Below are 16,282 nucleotides of genomic sequence, written 5' to 3'. Positions count from 1 at the left end.
TCTTTCAGGCTACTGCCACATTTTCCATTTGCTACAAGAGCTAATATTGATGCTACGCTCTGTGTGTGTGAATTTGCTGAGTGAGTAGGAGGGTATGCTTCCTTCAAAATACAAGCTCTCCAGACCAGATTCTGCACACATTCATCTCAGTTTAAAGCCAACAAATACACCAAAACAATGAAGTTCCACAGGATTTACAGAAAGCAACTGTGATCAGAATCTGTCCCAGTCTGTCAGAATCCACCATTTGTGTCTGTTGGGAAAGACATAGGTGGTCTCTCCCACTCCCTGTTGATGGAAGGGGGTGGGAACACAATACCGCATGGGAATAAAAAACCTTTACGGTGAACTGATACATGAACAAGGATTAACAGGGTGGTGGGAAGGGAATGAATCAGCCAGTCCCAGTGAAGAGAAAGAAATTTTTCAGAGACTATCCTGGCTCTCACCCACTCAGACACAGCATCTTTTCTTGGCCCCTGTGATACATCATCTCTTCCTCTCATAAAAAGCTAATATTGCAATGTCAAGAAAACCTCTAAAAATGACACTGCCAGGAGCAGATCAACTGATCCTACACTCAACCAGTGATGTACAGTCATTCCATGGGTGCCAAGTCAGCCCAAGACTTTCAAAATTGTTTGTGTGTAAATGAAGTTGGGACCAACACTGAAGTCTAGAAATTATGGAGCCCAAGAAAAGTTTGGGCATCTGCACTTCTAGAATTAGGGAAGAATTCATCCAAGCCATGGAACATGGCAAACTATATGGTCATGATCTCAGGGTTATATCAAGAACAGCATGTATCTTTCTCACTGTTATGGTATAAAGGCCCAGACCTGAAGCCCATGGAGGGGGAAGGAGGTTTTGACATACAAAAATGGAGGCTGTACAAAAGTTTAGAGGGCTCTTCTGGAAAAAAAGTGCATTTGGGCTTAAAATCTGTGTAGTAAATTATCTCTTCTCCCCTTGGTGCAGGCAAGCAATTCCTCTCACTTTAATGGACAATTTTATGGCTGCTAATAACATTTGTAGCTAAGATAATGACAAGGATAATCAAATCCCATGCTTGAGGGCATAAACTGATTGCTGCGGGGGTTAGCAACGAAATCGCCATTGCCATATATTGCACACGTGTATTATGGGATAGATTTCCTTCCTCCAAAGTAGAAAGGCATTGGTGTCTGCCAAGATGACAGATTGGATGATTGTCTGTGTTATGGAAATTGCTGGTTTGTATGCATGGGATTTAGGGAAAGAGGAGAAGCCTCTTTGTTTTAGCATGACAGAATTTTGTAACCAAAAATGCAAAATGAGCAGGGGTTGCAAGATGCATATTGATGCCTGTTCTAGCAGAACAGTTCTCTTCAAGGCAAGTTCAGCCTTCACCAGTAATGAAGTCCACTGCCACATAGCAAATGTTGCTGTACATTTAGCACAGTACTGAGAAACATCCACAGAGTGTATAATCCCAAAAGCTGAGGGTTGGGAGAAACCTCGAAATACTATATTTGACCTGTTTCAGGATGCTTAGATCCTCAGTCCATCACTTATGAGTTACTCAACTCAGCTCCTGTAGAGTAGCTATCACCCACCCACTCCCAGGAACACAGGGCTTGGAGGGACCTCAGCAAGTTACCTAGTCCATTCAGATCCGAGGCAGGGTGAAGTATACCAGGTCCATGCATGATGGACAACTGTTTAATCCATTCAGATAAATATCCTACTACTGGCACTTTGGAGGTTCAACAGTTACAACTGTTTTCACAGCTGACAATGAACCTACATCTGCCACGCTGAAGACTAAACCATGCCTAGACATGTAGAAAAAATTTACCACTGTCCTCTTTACAACAAACTTTCACGTATTTGGAGACTGTTATTATTGCTCCCTTCATATATTTCTTTTTCAGCCAAAACAATCTCTGTCCACTTCACACTGAATACAAGTCAAGTTTTCTCTTAGCATTTTCATTTTTCTGTTCCTCTCTCAAAACATCACATCATTTTTCTATGTGTGCATTTGATGTTTCCTTCTGCAGTGTAATACTTTGCACTTGTCTTTATTGAATTTCATCATATTGATTTCAGACCATTTCTACAATTTATCAAAATCATTCTGTATTCTGCTCCTGCCCTCCGAAGTGCTAGCAACCTCTCACAATTAATATGTGTACTCTCTGTTCTATCAGCCAAGCTATTAATGGGAAAATTGAATAGTACCAACCACAAGACAGACCCTTGTAAGACTGCACATGTTATGTCCATCCAATCTGACAGAAAACTACTGATAAATATTTTCACATTTTTTTAAATCCTGTTGTGAAATTATCTGGTGGTAGATCTAGCAGGAGGCAACGGGGTTTGTATTTTCTGCCCTGTTTACAACCACCTGCACAGTGCATGTGCTTTTCACACTTGCACGAAGTCCAGCCACAGTGCAATCTCCAGTCCACAGTGTGTGTGCATCCAGACCTTGCACCCACCTGTGGCAATTCAATCCAGTCTGTGTTTTTCTACTGCAATTATGAGAACTCAATGCTATTATAATGCCACATATGTAATAAAGGTCAAGATCCACTGCTCCCCCTCTATCAGCTAGACCAGCTACTCTATTGACAAAAAACAACTCAGAGAAGTCAAATGTGAGTTACTCAAGAAAAATTTGCATTTTTTCCAGCTTGTCCCTTGTTATCCCCCAGGTACTTTCACACTGATTGTTTAACAGCTTGCCCAAATATCTCGCTGAGTATCAAATTTAGGTTGACTGAGCATTAACTCCCTGTGTTCTCTCCTGTCCCTTTTTTAAAGATAGGCAGCGTGTTTGTTTTTCCCTGCAACAGCCACTGGCAGAGCTGTTCAAACAGCAGCCATAAAAAGCTGGTGACACTGCTGACAGTGAACAGTTGCTGCTCAGAAAAGAGGTTTGGTTCTTATCCAGATATTCAGCTGGAGACAAAATTGTAGGATGCACTGATAATCCCTCAGGGAAGCAGGAACCTTCAGAAGAATGGACAAGATAAACTTACGTAGATCCCAAGCAAGATCCAAGACAAACTTCAAACAGCTTGAGTGTGTAGAGAACCATTAAAAAAAAGGCAGGAGGAGGCTAGTCCATACCTTGCCGGAAGGCAGGACAGTATGCACAGGTCGTTCTTGACAGATGCTTGTCTATCCTGTTCTTCAAGATCTAGCAAAAAAAAGCCCACACACCCCCCGCAGGCAATGTCTTTTGGTGTTTCACTAGTATCATTGCTAGAAAGATTTTTTTCTCTAACACTTCCTTGCTGTTGCTTAACAACTTTTTTTATTCACTGTACCACACTCAACTTCCTCAGGAAGAGACCATGGGTTTGCTCAGATTTTAAAAGCTTCCCAGACTAGATTATTTCCAAAGAAATAATGGAAATACTTTTTAACTGCTCATGACCCAACCTGCAGCCAGGTTTCAACTAGTGATCTAAATCAGGACCACACATGCCCAAGAGCCAGCAACTTCGTTGTGATAGCTATCACTACTCAGAGCCACGCTTGCATCCCATGCATCTACCTCTTCAGTACCACCAGCATTTCCTATAGCCCGTCTTGAGAAAAAACTCCTGAAACCTTATAAAAAGACACCTATGTCACAGTAAAATGCCTGCAAGTGACCTACCTACATCTTCAGAACACTGACTTCAAATGTCACACAACAACAGCAATGTAGTAAGACTGAGGCTTTACACAAAATTATCTCTGGTGCCAGTCCAACGAGTCAAACCAGAGCTGAATGCAACCCACACAGATTAAGCTATCACAAGCATAGGAGTGGTATAAAGGCTTCTAAATGAAAATACAATTGGGGGTGGATATTTGGGAAGAAAACAAAATTGAAGCCATTCTGAATCATATCTAGTGCTTTTCAAGCATTAAAATAAAACTCTGGGATGTGCAGTACATTTCACGAACTGACTTGTGACACTGCTAATTTGCCTTTGTTGGCCCACATCAATAGGTATCAGCTTATGCTGTTTCCTCTGACTGGCAGAGTGCACTCATTAAGGCAAACACATTGCTACTAAAGCCCTAATTGTTTTGAAAAGTGCCCTTTAAATAACAGGCCTTTTACTACTAGGCAGGATGTGTTTTAAGAGCAAATCATGAGCTTAAGCCTTTGCTGCCAAAAGACTGGATGATCGTTTATTTGTTTGTCAGACAAAAATACCAGAAAAGAATGCAAAAGCTGATAGGGCATCGGTGCAGACTGAACAGCTACCATCTCCTTCCTCTTTCAGGGATGTTCATTCCCACATGAATGAGCAAAGGAGAGGAGAAACTCTGAAGGAGAAGGTCTGAGAAGATCACTGAATTCTTAATGTAGCAGTTGAAAGGTCAGCTGAAGAATTCAAACAAGAATCTACAAACAGTAGATCAGAGACTTTTATGGAGGATGCGGCAGAGTGATGGTGAGTAGATCTCTTCAGATGTTGGGAGAGACTGTCACTCCCCAAACGCTGGTCTCCAGACTTCTCCATCCCAAAATATGCTTTTTCCTCTTCAGTAGTCTAGGGCAATCCAGTTTTTTTGACAGCCTAGTGTATGTAATAATCCTGAATAACGCTGAAAGTGCATCTTTCTACTGTTTCTAGTCCTCAGCAGGAATCGCTATATGCTTTATCCTGTAAGGAACTCTTCTAAAACTCATGGTCTACCTCTAGGAGTCTAAGAATTTCCAAAAGACCAGAAAAATGGTGGGGGAACACTGAGGCTTCAAGTCACCTCTGCAGGTATGAGGTGTTTCTCTGATGCAAGATTGTAATGGCAAGTCCAATCATCTTTATTTTATGAACAGTTTTAAAACATTTCCGATGCAGTATTTTATACAACACAGTCTGCATGCAGAGCCTTATGGTCAGGGCTCCACATCCTTCCTGCTGCTGGAGTTTGTTTTATTGCAGGTCCTCTAGTTTCTAGAGCAAAGTTAACCTAAGTAGCAAACTGCAGATTTTTAAAAATTATTGCTGCCAATAACACTATTATCACTGAGTCAACTCAGCTCTGTTTCACCATGCAGTCCAATCTATTAACAGTTAAAAGCTGGACTCCATGATCTTAAAGGTCTTTTCCAACCTAAACTATGATTCTATGATTCTGACAGCAACTGTTCATTAGTTCAATTAATGGAGGCCTAGACCTTTGAAACAAGAGTATTCAACACCTTTTCCTACTGTGTCTGGTCCTGAGAAGTTCCAGAGTGTTGTGAAACGCAGAAAAGTGTCAACTCAAAACTCCAGGTGGTCACAGGTTTGTTACAACAGTTAATTTCTGATACAGTTCCCAGAGCAATGGCCTGTGACGGTTTAAACATAGGAGGAGGACATCCTCTCTAGAGTACATCAAAAGAAAAGAGGGTGGAAGAAATAAAATGTTACATCTGCACCCAAAACACCTCTGTAATGAGTTAATGGTAGCATACATCGGAAATTGCTGGCAGTGCCAATTGCCCTGGGAGTAGATCTCTCTTATTTCCACTTTCCCTTCAATAAGTTTAGAATATCCCTAAATAGGGAGTCTACAAACATTTCCTCATAGTTAATCTCCTGCACTATACAATTAGAGAGAGCTGCTGCAGGTTTCATTCATCAGTCTGTGCCCTAAAGGTGTCTGTGAAAATTTCCCGTCTGAGAAGGCTCACGCAGCTAGCGAAGGGAGCGATCCTCTTCTGTGACAGGAGAGCAAGAAGACAATCAACTTCCCATCAGATATCTTTTAACCCCACTACTTGTCTGTTTTTTTCCGAAGCTCTTCTGTCTTGCTGGTGCAGGGAACTGAAAGGACAATATAGCCTATTCCCTCCTAATCATCCTAAAAAGTGACAAATACAGGAGTCCTTAATAGAGATATGTCTTTCACTGACATGCCCTAATCAACTCCATAACGAAAGCAGTCAAAAAGGATACTGAACCTTTTAACCAACTGATGACTGCATAAGCCTCCTGTGGCAATTGGCCAGATATTAAAAAAAATGGTCATTTTACTCCTTAAAAACAAAAAATCTGCTAAGAAGCTTAGGAGGTTCTTCCCCCTAAACAGAAGTGTTCAATACACTTTTAAAAAGAAAAAAAAGTGGATCAGAAAAGGTTTTTAACTGTCCTGCAGCAATGAAAGAAAGCAAAATAAAAAAAGCCTACCACTAAAACAAATAAATGGAAGAAAAAGCATCAACATTCTTCCTCAAGATTTTTCTTTGTTCTGAGTTTAAGGCAGGCAGTAGGCCTTTCACTTTGAATTAAAAAAGTAAAAATCAGTAGAAATGCCGAAGTCAACATATGCTTTAACTCCACAAACTCCTTTTGCTTCACCATGAAAAAAAAAATTTGAAAACTGCTATTACAGGTATTTTCCAGGATTTGGTTTGCTATGGAATATAGCTCCTTGCATTGTAAAATTCATGTCAACTAATGGCCTGATCCAAAACTACTGTGACTCAAAATACTCTCTCCATTATTTACAACAGACTTTGGATCAGGCCTTAATTTCTGGGTTTTTTTTTTGCCTAACATTCCCTGATACATAGACCCTCTCACTTTAATCAAAGAAACTGCCACAGCTACAGCACCGACAATATCAATGTTAGTTGTAGTTAATGAAGTCACAGATACCTGGTCGGGTATAGGTAACCTTGGGAAAGGACTCTATCCATACATTTTAACTTGAAGTCAGTAGATTTTTGGGCTATAATCGACAGAAGATAAAGAATTCAAATTAATTTGCATCACAGCAGTCCAGCTCTGGAGCTCTCAGCATAGGAAAGACATGGACATGTTGGAGTGGGTCCAGAGGAGGGCCGCAAAATGATCAGAGGGATGGAACACCTGCTGTGAGGAAAGGCTGAGAGAGTTGGAGCTGTTCAGGCTGGAGAAGAGAAGGCTCTGGGGAGACCTTCTAGCAGCCTACCAGTACCTGAAGGGGGCCTACAAGAAAGTTGGAGAGGGATTTTTTACAAGAGCATGGAGTGACAGAACAAGGGGTAAAGGCTTCAAGCTGAAAGAGGGTAGATGTAGATTAGATATAAGAAAGAAATTCTTTACTATGAGGGTTGTGAGGCACTGGAACAGGTTGCCCAGAGAAGGTGTGGATGCCCTCTCCCTGGAAGTGTTCAAGGCCAGGTTGGATGGAGCTTTGAGCAATCTGGTCTAGTGGAAGGTGTCCCTGCCCATGGCAGAGGGGGTGGAACTAGATGATCTTTAAGGTCCTTTCCAAGCCAACTGATTCTATGATTCTAAGTCCACAGTAACCTCTTAGTTCAACTTAGAAGCAGCAAGGACTCTTACTGATTAGTTCTGCATCACCAGCAAGTGTCCTTGCTAGCATCTGTTACAGGGGAAGAGGTTATTTCACTCAGCCTTTATCCAAATCCAGTCAAGGATCTTCAGTAAAATCTATAGAAACTGGGTACGTAAAAACCTAAAGGGCTTTTGGCAGAAGATGCACAGTAATAACAGAGCTAATTACCCAGAATTGTATGTGCTGCTTCACATAATAAAGCTCCAAGTTCTGCTATTATTGCATGTCAGAAGACCTAAGCTGCAGGAGTTTGCTAAGCTCACCTTGAATTCAGTATGGATCTCTGCCTTTGGTTCATCTTCATTGTTTAATCTGGCTATAAACTAATGCCATGTGGTCTGAAAGAGAGAGAAGTGAGCTGTTTGGCAATTAGAAATAGTTCCCAACCTGAATCTTCAGAAAGTCATTTTATCTTCTTGTCTCTAAATTGGGGATAATTTTTACACAGAGGTGTTGTGAAGATGAATCACCTAATGTCAGTATAGCATTCTGAATATAAAGTGCTGTGTAACTCCAGCTCGAAGACATGAGCATGGCTTTCAGCATTTATGAAGGAATGGCACTGAAGGAACTAAGCACCTCAGCTCAGATTGCCTTCAAGGGAAGACAACAGCACTCCAGTCTTTGCTGTGTGCCAGACCAGCATCACCTGTCCCAAAACCTATGGTGTTCAAAAAAGCAGCTGTCCGTTAATCAGTTTTCCTTTAGATGAAGCCTCATAGATCTGATGGTGTTCCCAAAGAAAGCAAAGGGATTTTTATTATTTTTAGTGGAAGCAGGCATAAGCTCATAGCTAACAGGTAAACTTTTTCCCTTATTCTTAGTCTAGAACACCTCCTCTCCCTTCCAAAACTGCCCTGTAAATTTCTGCTTGCCATCCTTGTATCTGTAGGATCATTTTCTTCTTCAGCAAACTTCTTTCCCAAAAGACTCACTGACACCTCTAACTCATAGCCTTGTCAGTGGGCAAACACAGATATTTCTATGCTGACACTTGCAAAGGCACGTAAATGGTTTTACCGCACAGAAAAATAATCAATACGCAAAGACCACATAGTGGAGAAAATGGAATTTCAGAAATCTTTGGTGTTCTTTCTCAAGAAAAACAAGCTGGCCAAAGAACTATTACAGCTTGAGACACGAAAAAGGGAAGATTCAGAAAATCATAGAACATACAGCCGATAAAGGCTTCAAGAGGTCAGCCAGTCCATCTTCCTCCCCAAAGGCAAAAGCAGCTATAACTTAACCATTCCTGACAGATTTTTGTCTAAACTCTTTTTAAAATGCTCCAACGATGGAGATTCCACAGTCTCCTAAAGAAATCTATTCCAGCACGCAACCACCCTGACAGCTGGAAAGAGCTTCCTCATGCCTAATCTAAACCTCACGTGCTTCAGTTAAAGAAAGACGTTATGAATAGTTAAGAGGAAAAGAAAGAGCACCAAATCCTAAAAAACTACAAGACTCTAATTTCTCCAGCCTGGTTACACTGAGGAAATCTGCTGACTCCATCACCCAGCTGGAGGCTTCTTGATGCTTCCCCAAAACTGTTTTCAGATTCTTACTGGATATTGCATTTGCACTGCCAGTAAGTCATCCAGGGGGAAGTTGCAGTTCAGCTTCAGTCTGAACTGCATTTTTGCCTTGCTTATCAGCAATTTTTAAAAAGCTTTTGCTAATGTGCCTCTGGCAAGAATGTGAGGTATCATTGCAAAGCCAGCTTTCAAGAACTCCAGAACTGTTTCTACGAACATGTGAGCAAAGCAGCTACAAAGTTAGGAAACCACTATTTTGGATATTTTTATTTCTTGTTAAATATCCACGAGACAAAGACTATAGTGTGAAAAGATCTTGCAGAATATTTTAGTTATGCAGGGGAGCAAAACTTGTCAGCAGGGCCCATTGTGATAGGACAAGTGGTAATGGTTGTAAACTAAAACAGGGTAAATTTACACTGGACAGAAGGAAGAAATTTTTTACAATATGGGTGGTGAAACACTAGAATAGGTTGCCCAGAGAAGATGTGGATGCCCCCTCCCTGGCAGTGTTCAAAGCCAGGCTGGACGGGGCTCTGAGCAACCTGGTCTAGTGGAAGGTGTCCCTGCCCATGGCAGGGGAGTTGGAACTAGGTGATCTATAAGGTCCCTTCCAACCCAAACCGTTCTATGATTCTGTGATTCCATGATTCAAAATCCTATGCGCAGTTCATCTTCATGGAGCTCGTTGAAAGTGACCTTCTCCTTGCCTGGGAGATACTACCAACACACATTACATGTCCTGATCATCCAGTATTCTCCATTGAAGCTTCAGATGGTGTGAATGAATAGATTCATTACTTCAGTGCATCTACAAGCATTCATATCACCAGAGAATCTTGCTCTCTGCTTTCACCTGAGTTTATTAATAATAGAGTAGCTTTAACCTATTCTGTGCTTGTACTTTTTTTTTTGTGTGTGTGTGTGAGATACGACCTTCATGGTCCTGGCAAATCATACATGTAGCAGTTAACTGACCAAAGCATTGATGTCTTTATTCTCCTTCCCTTTCTATGTCTTGTTTTCTTTGGTTCTTTTCTTTCTCTACACAGCAAACTGTCGATCTGCCATGATTCCCTGCTCAAGACTTTTCAGTAGACTACCACTAAATATTACCATCCGTCAAAAACCAAGAGCAGACTCAAAACACCAGAGGCTGGTCACAAAGGAGGAGAAATGCTAACAAAATAATTGGCATGTAAAAATACTTCTCTCTTTTTTCTAAACCAAATTAGAGACATTGCAACACAAACAACATAGTATATTTATACCCATTTTACAGAAGTGTAAAGTGATGCAGAGGAAGGATACGGAGATTTAACTACTATCCTGAAATGGATCTAAGCATGTGTTTGCTCAGTTCAATAATGCAGGTTCAAATTCCCTGTTAGGCCACCATCTGCCAGAATTATGCAGTCTCCTCATCTGCAGGTAGGCAATTCCTGAGTGTTCAGCTACGCAACAGCCAAACAGCTGTCAATAGGTGGATAATACGTTCACCATTACAGGTATTGCACTACATTCTTAAAAATATTCTGTCTGTGTTCTCTAGGATGGTTCAGTCACTGCTTGTAGTAGGTTTGAAACTCAAAACAAAGGCCTAAAAGCTAGAAGAAGAGACTAGCAACACAGTGTCTTAATTTTGCTCCCCTTGCAGTGACTTCTCAGGAAAAAATAAATAAATAAAAATCCTCAATCTGTTTGTTGTTTCAGTTCATTTTAGGGTGACATAAACAGCTTTCAGTTCTTTACATTCTGCATAAGCCTCCAGAAATATTCAGTGTTTACTAGAGCTCGGTGGTGTTAAATCAAGTATGACTATCACCCTTTAAGGCCTAAATGATGAAGCGATATCCACACCAATAACACATTTTGACAGTGTTGACACCTGCTTATATAGAAGCAGTTTACTCACTTTAATAAACCTGTAGAAAAGGGCATTAAAACTTAGTAGGAATCCTAGGAATTACATTTGATTTTCAAAGGTTGGTGTCTTCATTCATCGTATCCAGCCTCTTGATGAACTCTGTGGCGTATTCTACAGTGTATCTCATAAAAGACAAGTAGCTGGATGGAGAACTTGATTAAATCACTCTCTGTCATCATTTTGGCTGTGTAACTGGAAATGGATAGGAAATTACACTAGCTAACTCTGAAGTGACAACAATCCCAAAATACACTCAGCAACTGGGGAGAGCCAAGAACAGCTTATTAGAGTCATAGAATCATAGAATGGTTAGAGCTGGAAGGGACCTTAAAGGTCACCTTGTTCCACCCCTCCTGCCATGGGCAGGGACACCTTCTGCTAGACCAGGTTGCTCAAAGCCCCATTGAACCTGGCCTTGAACACTTCCAGGGAGGGGATGTCCACAACTCCACTGGTCAACCTATTCCAGTGCCTCACCACCCTCATTGTAAAGAATTATGTTATTATGAGTTATTTTTGATCACATAAAAACTTTCACAGAAGTCAGACATGACCAAAACTTTATGAAAGCAGGGTATTTTTCTTCTGCTATTGGATTTTAAGAGTGGAGTCATCGAATGTTGTAGCACTTGTGGTTCTTAATTTTTTAATTTTTGTTGGGTCAGTTGAAAAAAAAAAGAAAAAAAACACCTGGGGAGTAGGAAAAAATGTTTCACAGGTGAAAAAAACTGTTTCCATTTACTCAGTCAGCCCTCACTTAAAGTAGGTAGTTTAGTAGTCACCTTGGCAAGCAAGCCGCCCCCTACCACCCTCTAATAAATGCCAAGTGCCATAGATCAGAGGAAACGTGAGAGCTGACCAAACCTCAGCGCTTCGCCTCCCACGGGAGGCTGTCACTTCTTCATCCTCTCGTCCCAACAGGTCTTTCACGAGGTGTTTTCGCAGGAAGCACCGGGCCGCGGAGGCTGCCCGGGGAGGGGAGGCCGGGACCGGCGGCGGCGGGGGCGGCTGGAGCTGTCCCTTCAGCACCGCGGCCGGAGCTGTCCCTTCAGCACCGCGGCCCAGCCCCGCCGCGCTCCCCGGCTCCGGTGGCGTGGAGCCGGTCCCTGGCAGGCTACCGGGAGCTGCTGGCTCGTGGTCCGTGGCCAGCCGTACACGTCTGTGATTCAGTTAAAGCCACGGTAGTTTAAATCAACGCAGTAATGAGGTAATCGCTTCAGAGATGTTGCTAGCAGGGCAGTATCAAGGAGAACAATTAGGTCTGTGATCATATGCATATTGTTAGACTTTGTGGTCGGCTGATTCCTACCGCACTCCTCTGAAGAGAAGTTTGTGGAGACAGGTGTACCACTCTAGATGAGGCAACAAAGGGTTTTATTCACTCTCTTTTCAAAATCAGCCTGCGATGGTTAGTTAGGTGCACTTCCGCAGGAGCACCTGCTGACTACAGCACGTTCACTAACGCATGCACCACGGCATGTGCTCCTTGAAGTCTGTCTGGAAGATTTCAGAGGGAGAAGGAAATGTATGTGAGTGCATAAGCACAGTCAGATTAAAAACAAGAACCATCACAAAAGACTAATATGAATATTTAAGATCACTGCCCCGTGCAAGAAACAGAGAAAAAACCTTCTCTTATATTCCTGAGAACTTAGACATAGAAAGTCATTTTTCCCCGCTTTGAAACAGATTATTTTAGGATAAATAAGAAAATACAAAAAAACAACCTTCCATGTTTACTTTTACAGACTACCAGTAGATTAGATAACATCATGAAGGTACTTTATTACTGAAGAGATAATACACAAAATAGAAGTGCGTTTGGCAAGATGCAGATAGCAACTATTAATAAACTTTTGAAAGAGGGATCGTCTGTCCTCCTGGAGCAGTTTCCCAAATGAACAATCATTAAAGAATGTCTGCTTTTCTGCACCATTCTTCATTATCACTTTTCCTCCCAGTGGTTCGGCGTTGCCATACACATTTAAAGTTTAAACAATTCTGACATCCCAAAGTGTCTCTGCCTACAGAAATGCACGCTATCCTCTGCACGCTGAGGTGCTCTGAGCTTCTGAAACAAATCCCAGCTTTTTGCAGGAGAAAATGCTAAATCTTCCCAAGCAAGTTGTACTTGTGTCCAGGTAAAATACAATCAAAACAGCAAACTACTGCAAAAACAGACCTTTCTACCTGTCACCAACCGAGCTTAAGAACACAGAAAATATTGCAGCTACCTCTGAGGCAGGAGTACAGGGCAGCACGAGTACACAGGAGTGTGCGCGGAAGCCTGGGTGTAATCCAGAGGGGCACAACAGTCCCGTACGCACTTAGCACCAAGAAATGACAAGAGACAGATCAAGGAAGAGAGAATCAGCCACCAAAGGAGGAAGGAGAGTTCTGACATCGTAATGAACAGCAGGAAATCTAAGTCAGAAGTCAAAGTTACATTCTACTTTATATTCTACAGCCTATTAATATATGTGTTTTATATAAATATATCTAATAACAGAAAAGAGGAAATTATCCCTTAAAAATCTTATCTTTGTAAGGGCAAACAGGTTTTATACTGTCAGATAGTCTTTCAAAGGAAATTTTTTACTGCCCCAAGTATAATACAGTCAAATACAAATGTAAGTAGACCCTACTCAAAGGGCAGTGGATAGCATGCTCTGCTGAAAACTGTCAGTATCTTCAGGTGGCAACACGCACATTTCTTGTAACGAGCCCTAAACGGTAAATAGATTGAGTCCTTCTGTATTAATACGAGCGCTAGTCTTTCGTGTCCTGTTCAATATAACGCACGGTCAAACAGACACTGAGCTAGAGAGGTCTTCTCAGATCTCCCCAGATGTTATGGGGAAACAGCTAGAAGTGCTGGGAGAAGAACGTTATCAACTGCCTCAGTAAATCCACCTGAACGAATGCAGAGCCAGGGAGAACAAACCCGCTCAGCAAGCCAAAGCCAGAGATGTGGCACAGTTCTGCGTGTGCTCTGCAGCCTCTGGTTATCGTGGTATTTATTTTTATGGCAGGGAAGCAAACTTTACGCGAAACGCTCCTCTGCTTTAGCTGCGGGAAGCAGAGAACTACAAAATGACAGCCTGTGGCTGTGTCCACTGACTGTCCCTCGACCGGCCTGGGAAATGGGACGGCTGGGAAGCTGGGCAGCACGGATGCGACAGCAGGCATCGTTTTGCCTGTCGGACCGCATGCCCACAAAGAGGAGACGCAGACTGTGACCTGTTGGCACACCAGACACTCCAGCTGCAATAAAAACTTCAGGAACATGGTGGGAATGCCCAGGAGAGGCCCAGCGATGGGACCACAGCTGTGGGAACCCCCACCACAGCCCTTGCCAACACCAAAACAAAGTTTGCGAAAGCCAGGCTGCGCCTAGCTACACCAGAGGCTTTCCCAGCTGATCCAGTTCCCACGTCCTCCTCATTTTCATCCTCATCCAACAGCCTTTTACCGAAGTTTTCCCCACACCTCTTAAGCAAAGGTACAAGGAGAAGCGTGGCAACAGGGCCTCCTTCTTTCCGAGGGGAACCCCAGGAGAGTGTCACCCTGCCTCTTCCCCCCTCCTCCTTGCCACCCAAGCCACAGCTCGATGGTAGCCACCTGGCCGGCCCCAGTCCCCCCACCAGGCCAGCTGCACTCCTCTCCAGTCCCACCCAGGGGACGCAGGCTCCATCTCCAGGGGAAGAGGTGCAGGACACCGCCAAGTCCAACAAGTGCCCAGTGAAGAGCGATGAATTACATAACACGGGAGGGAAGGCCAAAAAAACTCATCCGGCACTTAACCCTACGCATGCCACAGCACCCCTGCCCCTCTCCCTTTCTCCCAACCAGGGGGACTTTTGCCCCAGCCCCGGCCCTGGTCCCCGAGGACCTCCCCGAGGTGAGACACTCACCGATGGTCGTGATGACCGTGATGGCAAAGTAGAAGGAGCCGGCGAATTTCCACTGGACGCCGGCCCGGTGCGGCTCGGACTGCATGATCACCAACTCCAGCTGCCGGTAGTCCTCGCTGGTGATGTTGTACTTTCCTTTGAGCCGGATCTCCTCGGCTTTGAGTTTCTCCTCCTCCCGCATCTCGTTGTCGGACTCCAGGGCATCAAAGACGGCAGCCCCCACCAGCAGGTAGGTGAACGTGCAGATGATGAGGGACAGGGTCCGCACGTTCTGCCTCTTCATGGCCGCCAGCAAGGGGCGAGTGAGGGGACCATGTCCCCCCCCGGCCGCCCGGGGATCCGACAGGCCGCAGCAGCCGCAGCAGGGGGGCAACTCCCGGGGGGGCTGGCGGCTCCCGCCGCCGCCTCCGCTGCCGCCGCTGCTCCGGGGCAGCTTGTGCTGCGGAGGCGGCCGCTCCCCGCCCGCCTGCTCCGGCTCCTGGGAGGAGGAGAGGCACAGGAGGCTGCTGGAGCGCCGGGACCAGGTGCCCTGGAGCCGGGAAACTCTGCGCAGGACCTGCCCAAACCAAGCCGTCCCAGTGCGCAGGGCCATCCAGGGCACCCCCCGCTCCTCCCCAGCACCGAGGCCGGGGGCAGGGGGGGTCCCCGCCGCGGGGAGGGGGGAGCTGGGCGGTCGGCGACCCCGGGCCGGGAGTCCTGCGGCGGGGCGGGCGGGTTGTCCCCTCCCCACCGCCCCCCCCCCGCGAAGTTGGCGCGGCGAAGGGTCCCCCGCAGCCCGGGCGGGGCGCGGCGGGGAGGCGGAGGCCGCCGCCGTCCCCAAGTTTCTTCAGGCGGCGCGGCGGGGCCGGGGGGGGCCGGGCGGCGGCAGCGCGCCCATCCGCGGGGCGGGGAGGGGGAAGTGGCCGCGCAGGGGGCGAGGGGCGGCGGGCGCCCGACTCGCCCCGGCCCTGGCTGCTTGAGGGAGCGGCGGCCGGACCGGTCGGGACGGGCTGGGCTCTTTATTCCTCCGCGGCGGGGAGCCGCGCTGCTGCAGGTGGCCGCGGTAGAGGAACGGCGTCCGGTGAGGCGAGGGCGGCGGAGGCGGCGGCGGCGTCGAGCGGCGGGCGGGGAGTTGGGGGCAGCATCCCCGGGCGCGGCGGGCGGCGGGCAGCCAGCGCCCCGCAGGGAGCCGCGCCGAGCGGGAGGAGCGGCGCGGAGCCGCCCCGGCCGGCGGGCGGGCAGGCGGGCGGGGGAAGGCGGGAGAGCGGCGAGGAGGAGCCGGCAGCGGCGGAGCACCTGCCCGGGGCAGCGGCGGGGCGGGACGGCGGCGGGAGCTGCCTCCGGCCTCGGGTTGCCGGGGAGGAGAGGAAAAAAAGCCGGGCGGCTTCCCGCGGGGAGAGAGCGGCCCGGGAGCGCGGGGAGGGGGAGCTCGGCCCCAGGCGGACACAAAGCCAGAGACGAGGAGAAAAAATTTAAAATAATAATAATAATAATAATAATAAAAAGCGCGCTACTTTCACGGCTGCTCCCCCGGCGCTGCGGGGCCGGGGCTGCTTTATTTCGGATGGTTTTAGAACAAAGCCGTTAAGAAAAAGAGCGAC

The 16,282-nt window shown here is 45.8% G+C and overlaps 1 protein-coding gene across 1 annotated transcript in view; it reads right to left on the bottom strand.

Moving 5' to 3' along the window:
• Positions 1–15,294, bottom strand: part of KCNK9 (potassium two pore domain channel subfamily K member 9) — a 90,181-nt gene extending 74,887 nt beyond the window's left edge. Inside the window, exon 1 of the mRNA XM_009936383.2 lies at positions 14,703–15,294. Coding sequence (XP_009934685.2) covers positions 14,703–15,294 — 592 coding nt within the window. The remainder of the gene's footprint in view (positions 1–14,702) is intronic.
• Positions 15,295–16,282: the final 988 nt, after the last annotated feature.

This window comes from Opisthocomus hoazin, chromosome 3, assembly GCF_030867145.1.
Source record: "Opisthocomus hoazin isolate bOpiHoa1 chromosome 3, bOpiHoa1.hap1, whole genome shotgun sequence".
Lineage (NCBI taxonomy): Eukaryota > Metazoa > Chordata > Aves > Opisthocomiformes > Opisthocomidae > Opisthocomus > Opisthocomus hoazin.
Note: the sequence above shows the minus strand (reverse complement) of the source record. Positions and strands in the feature narration are given on the sequence as shown.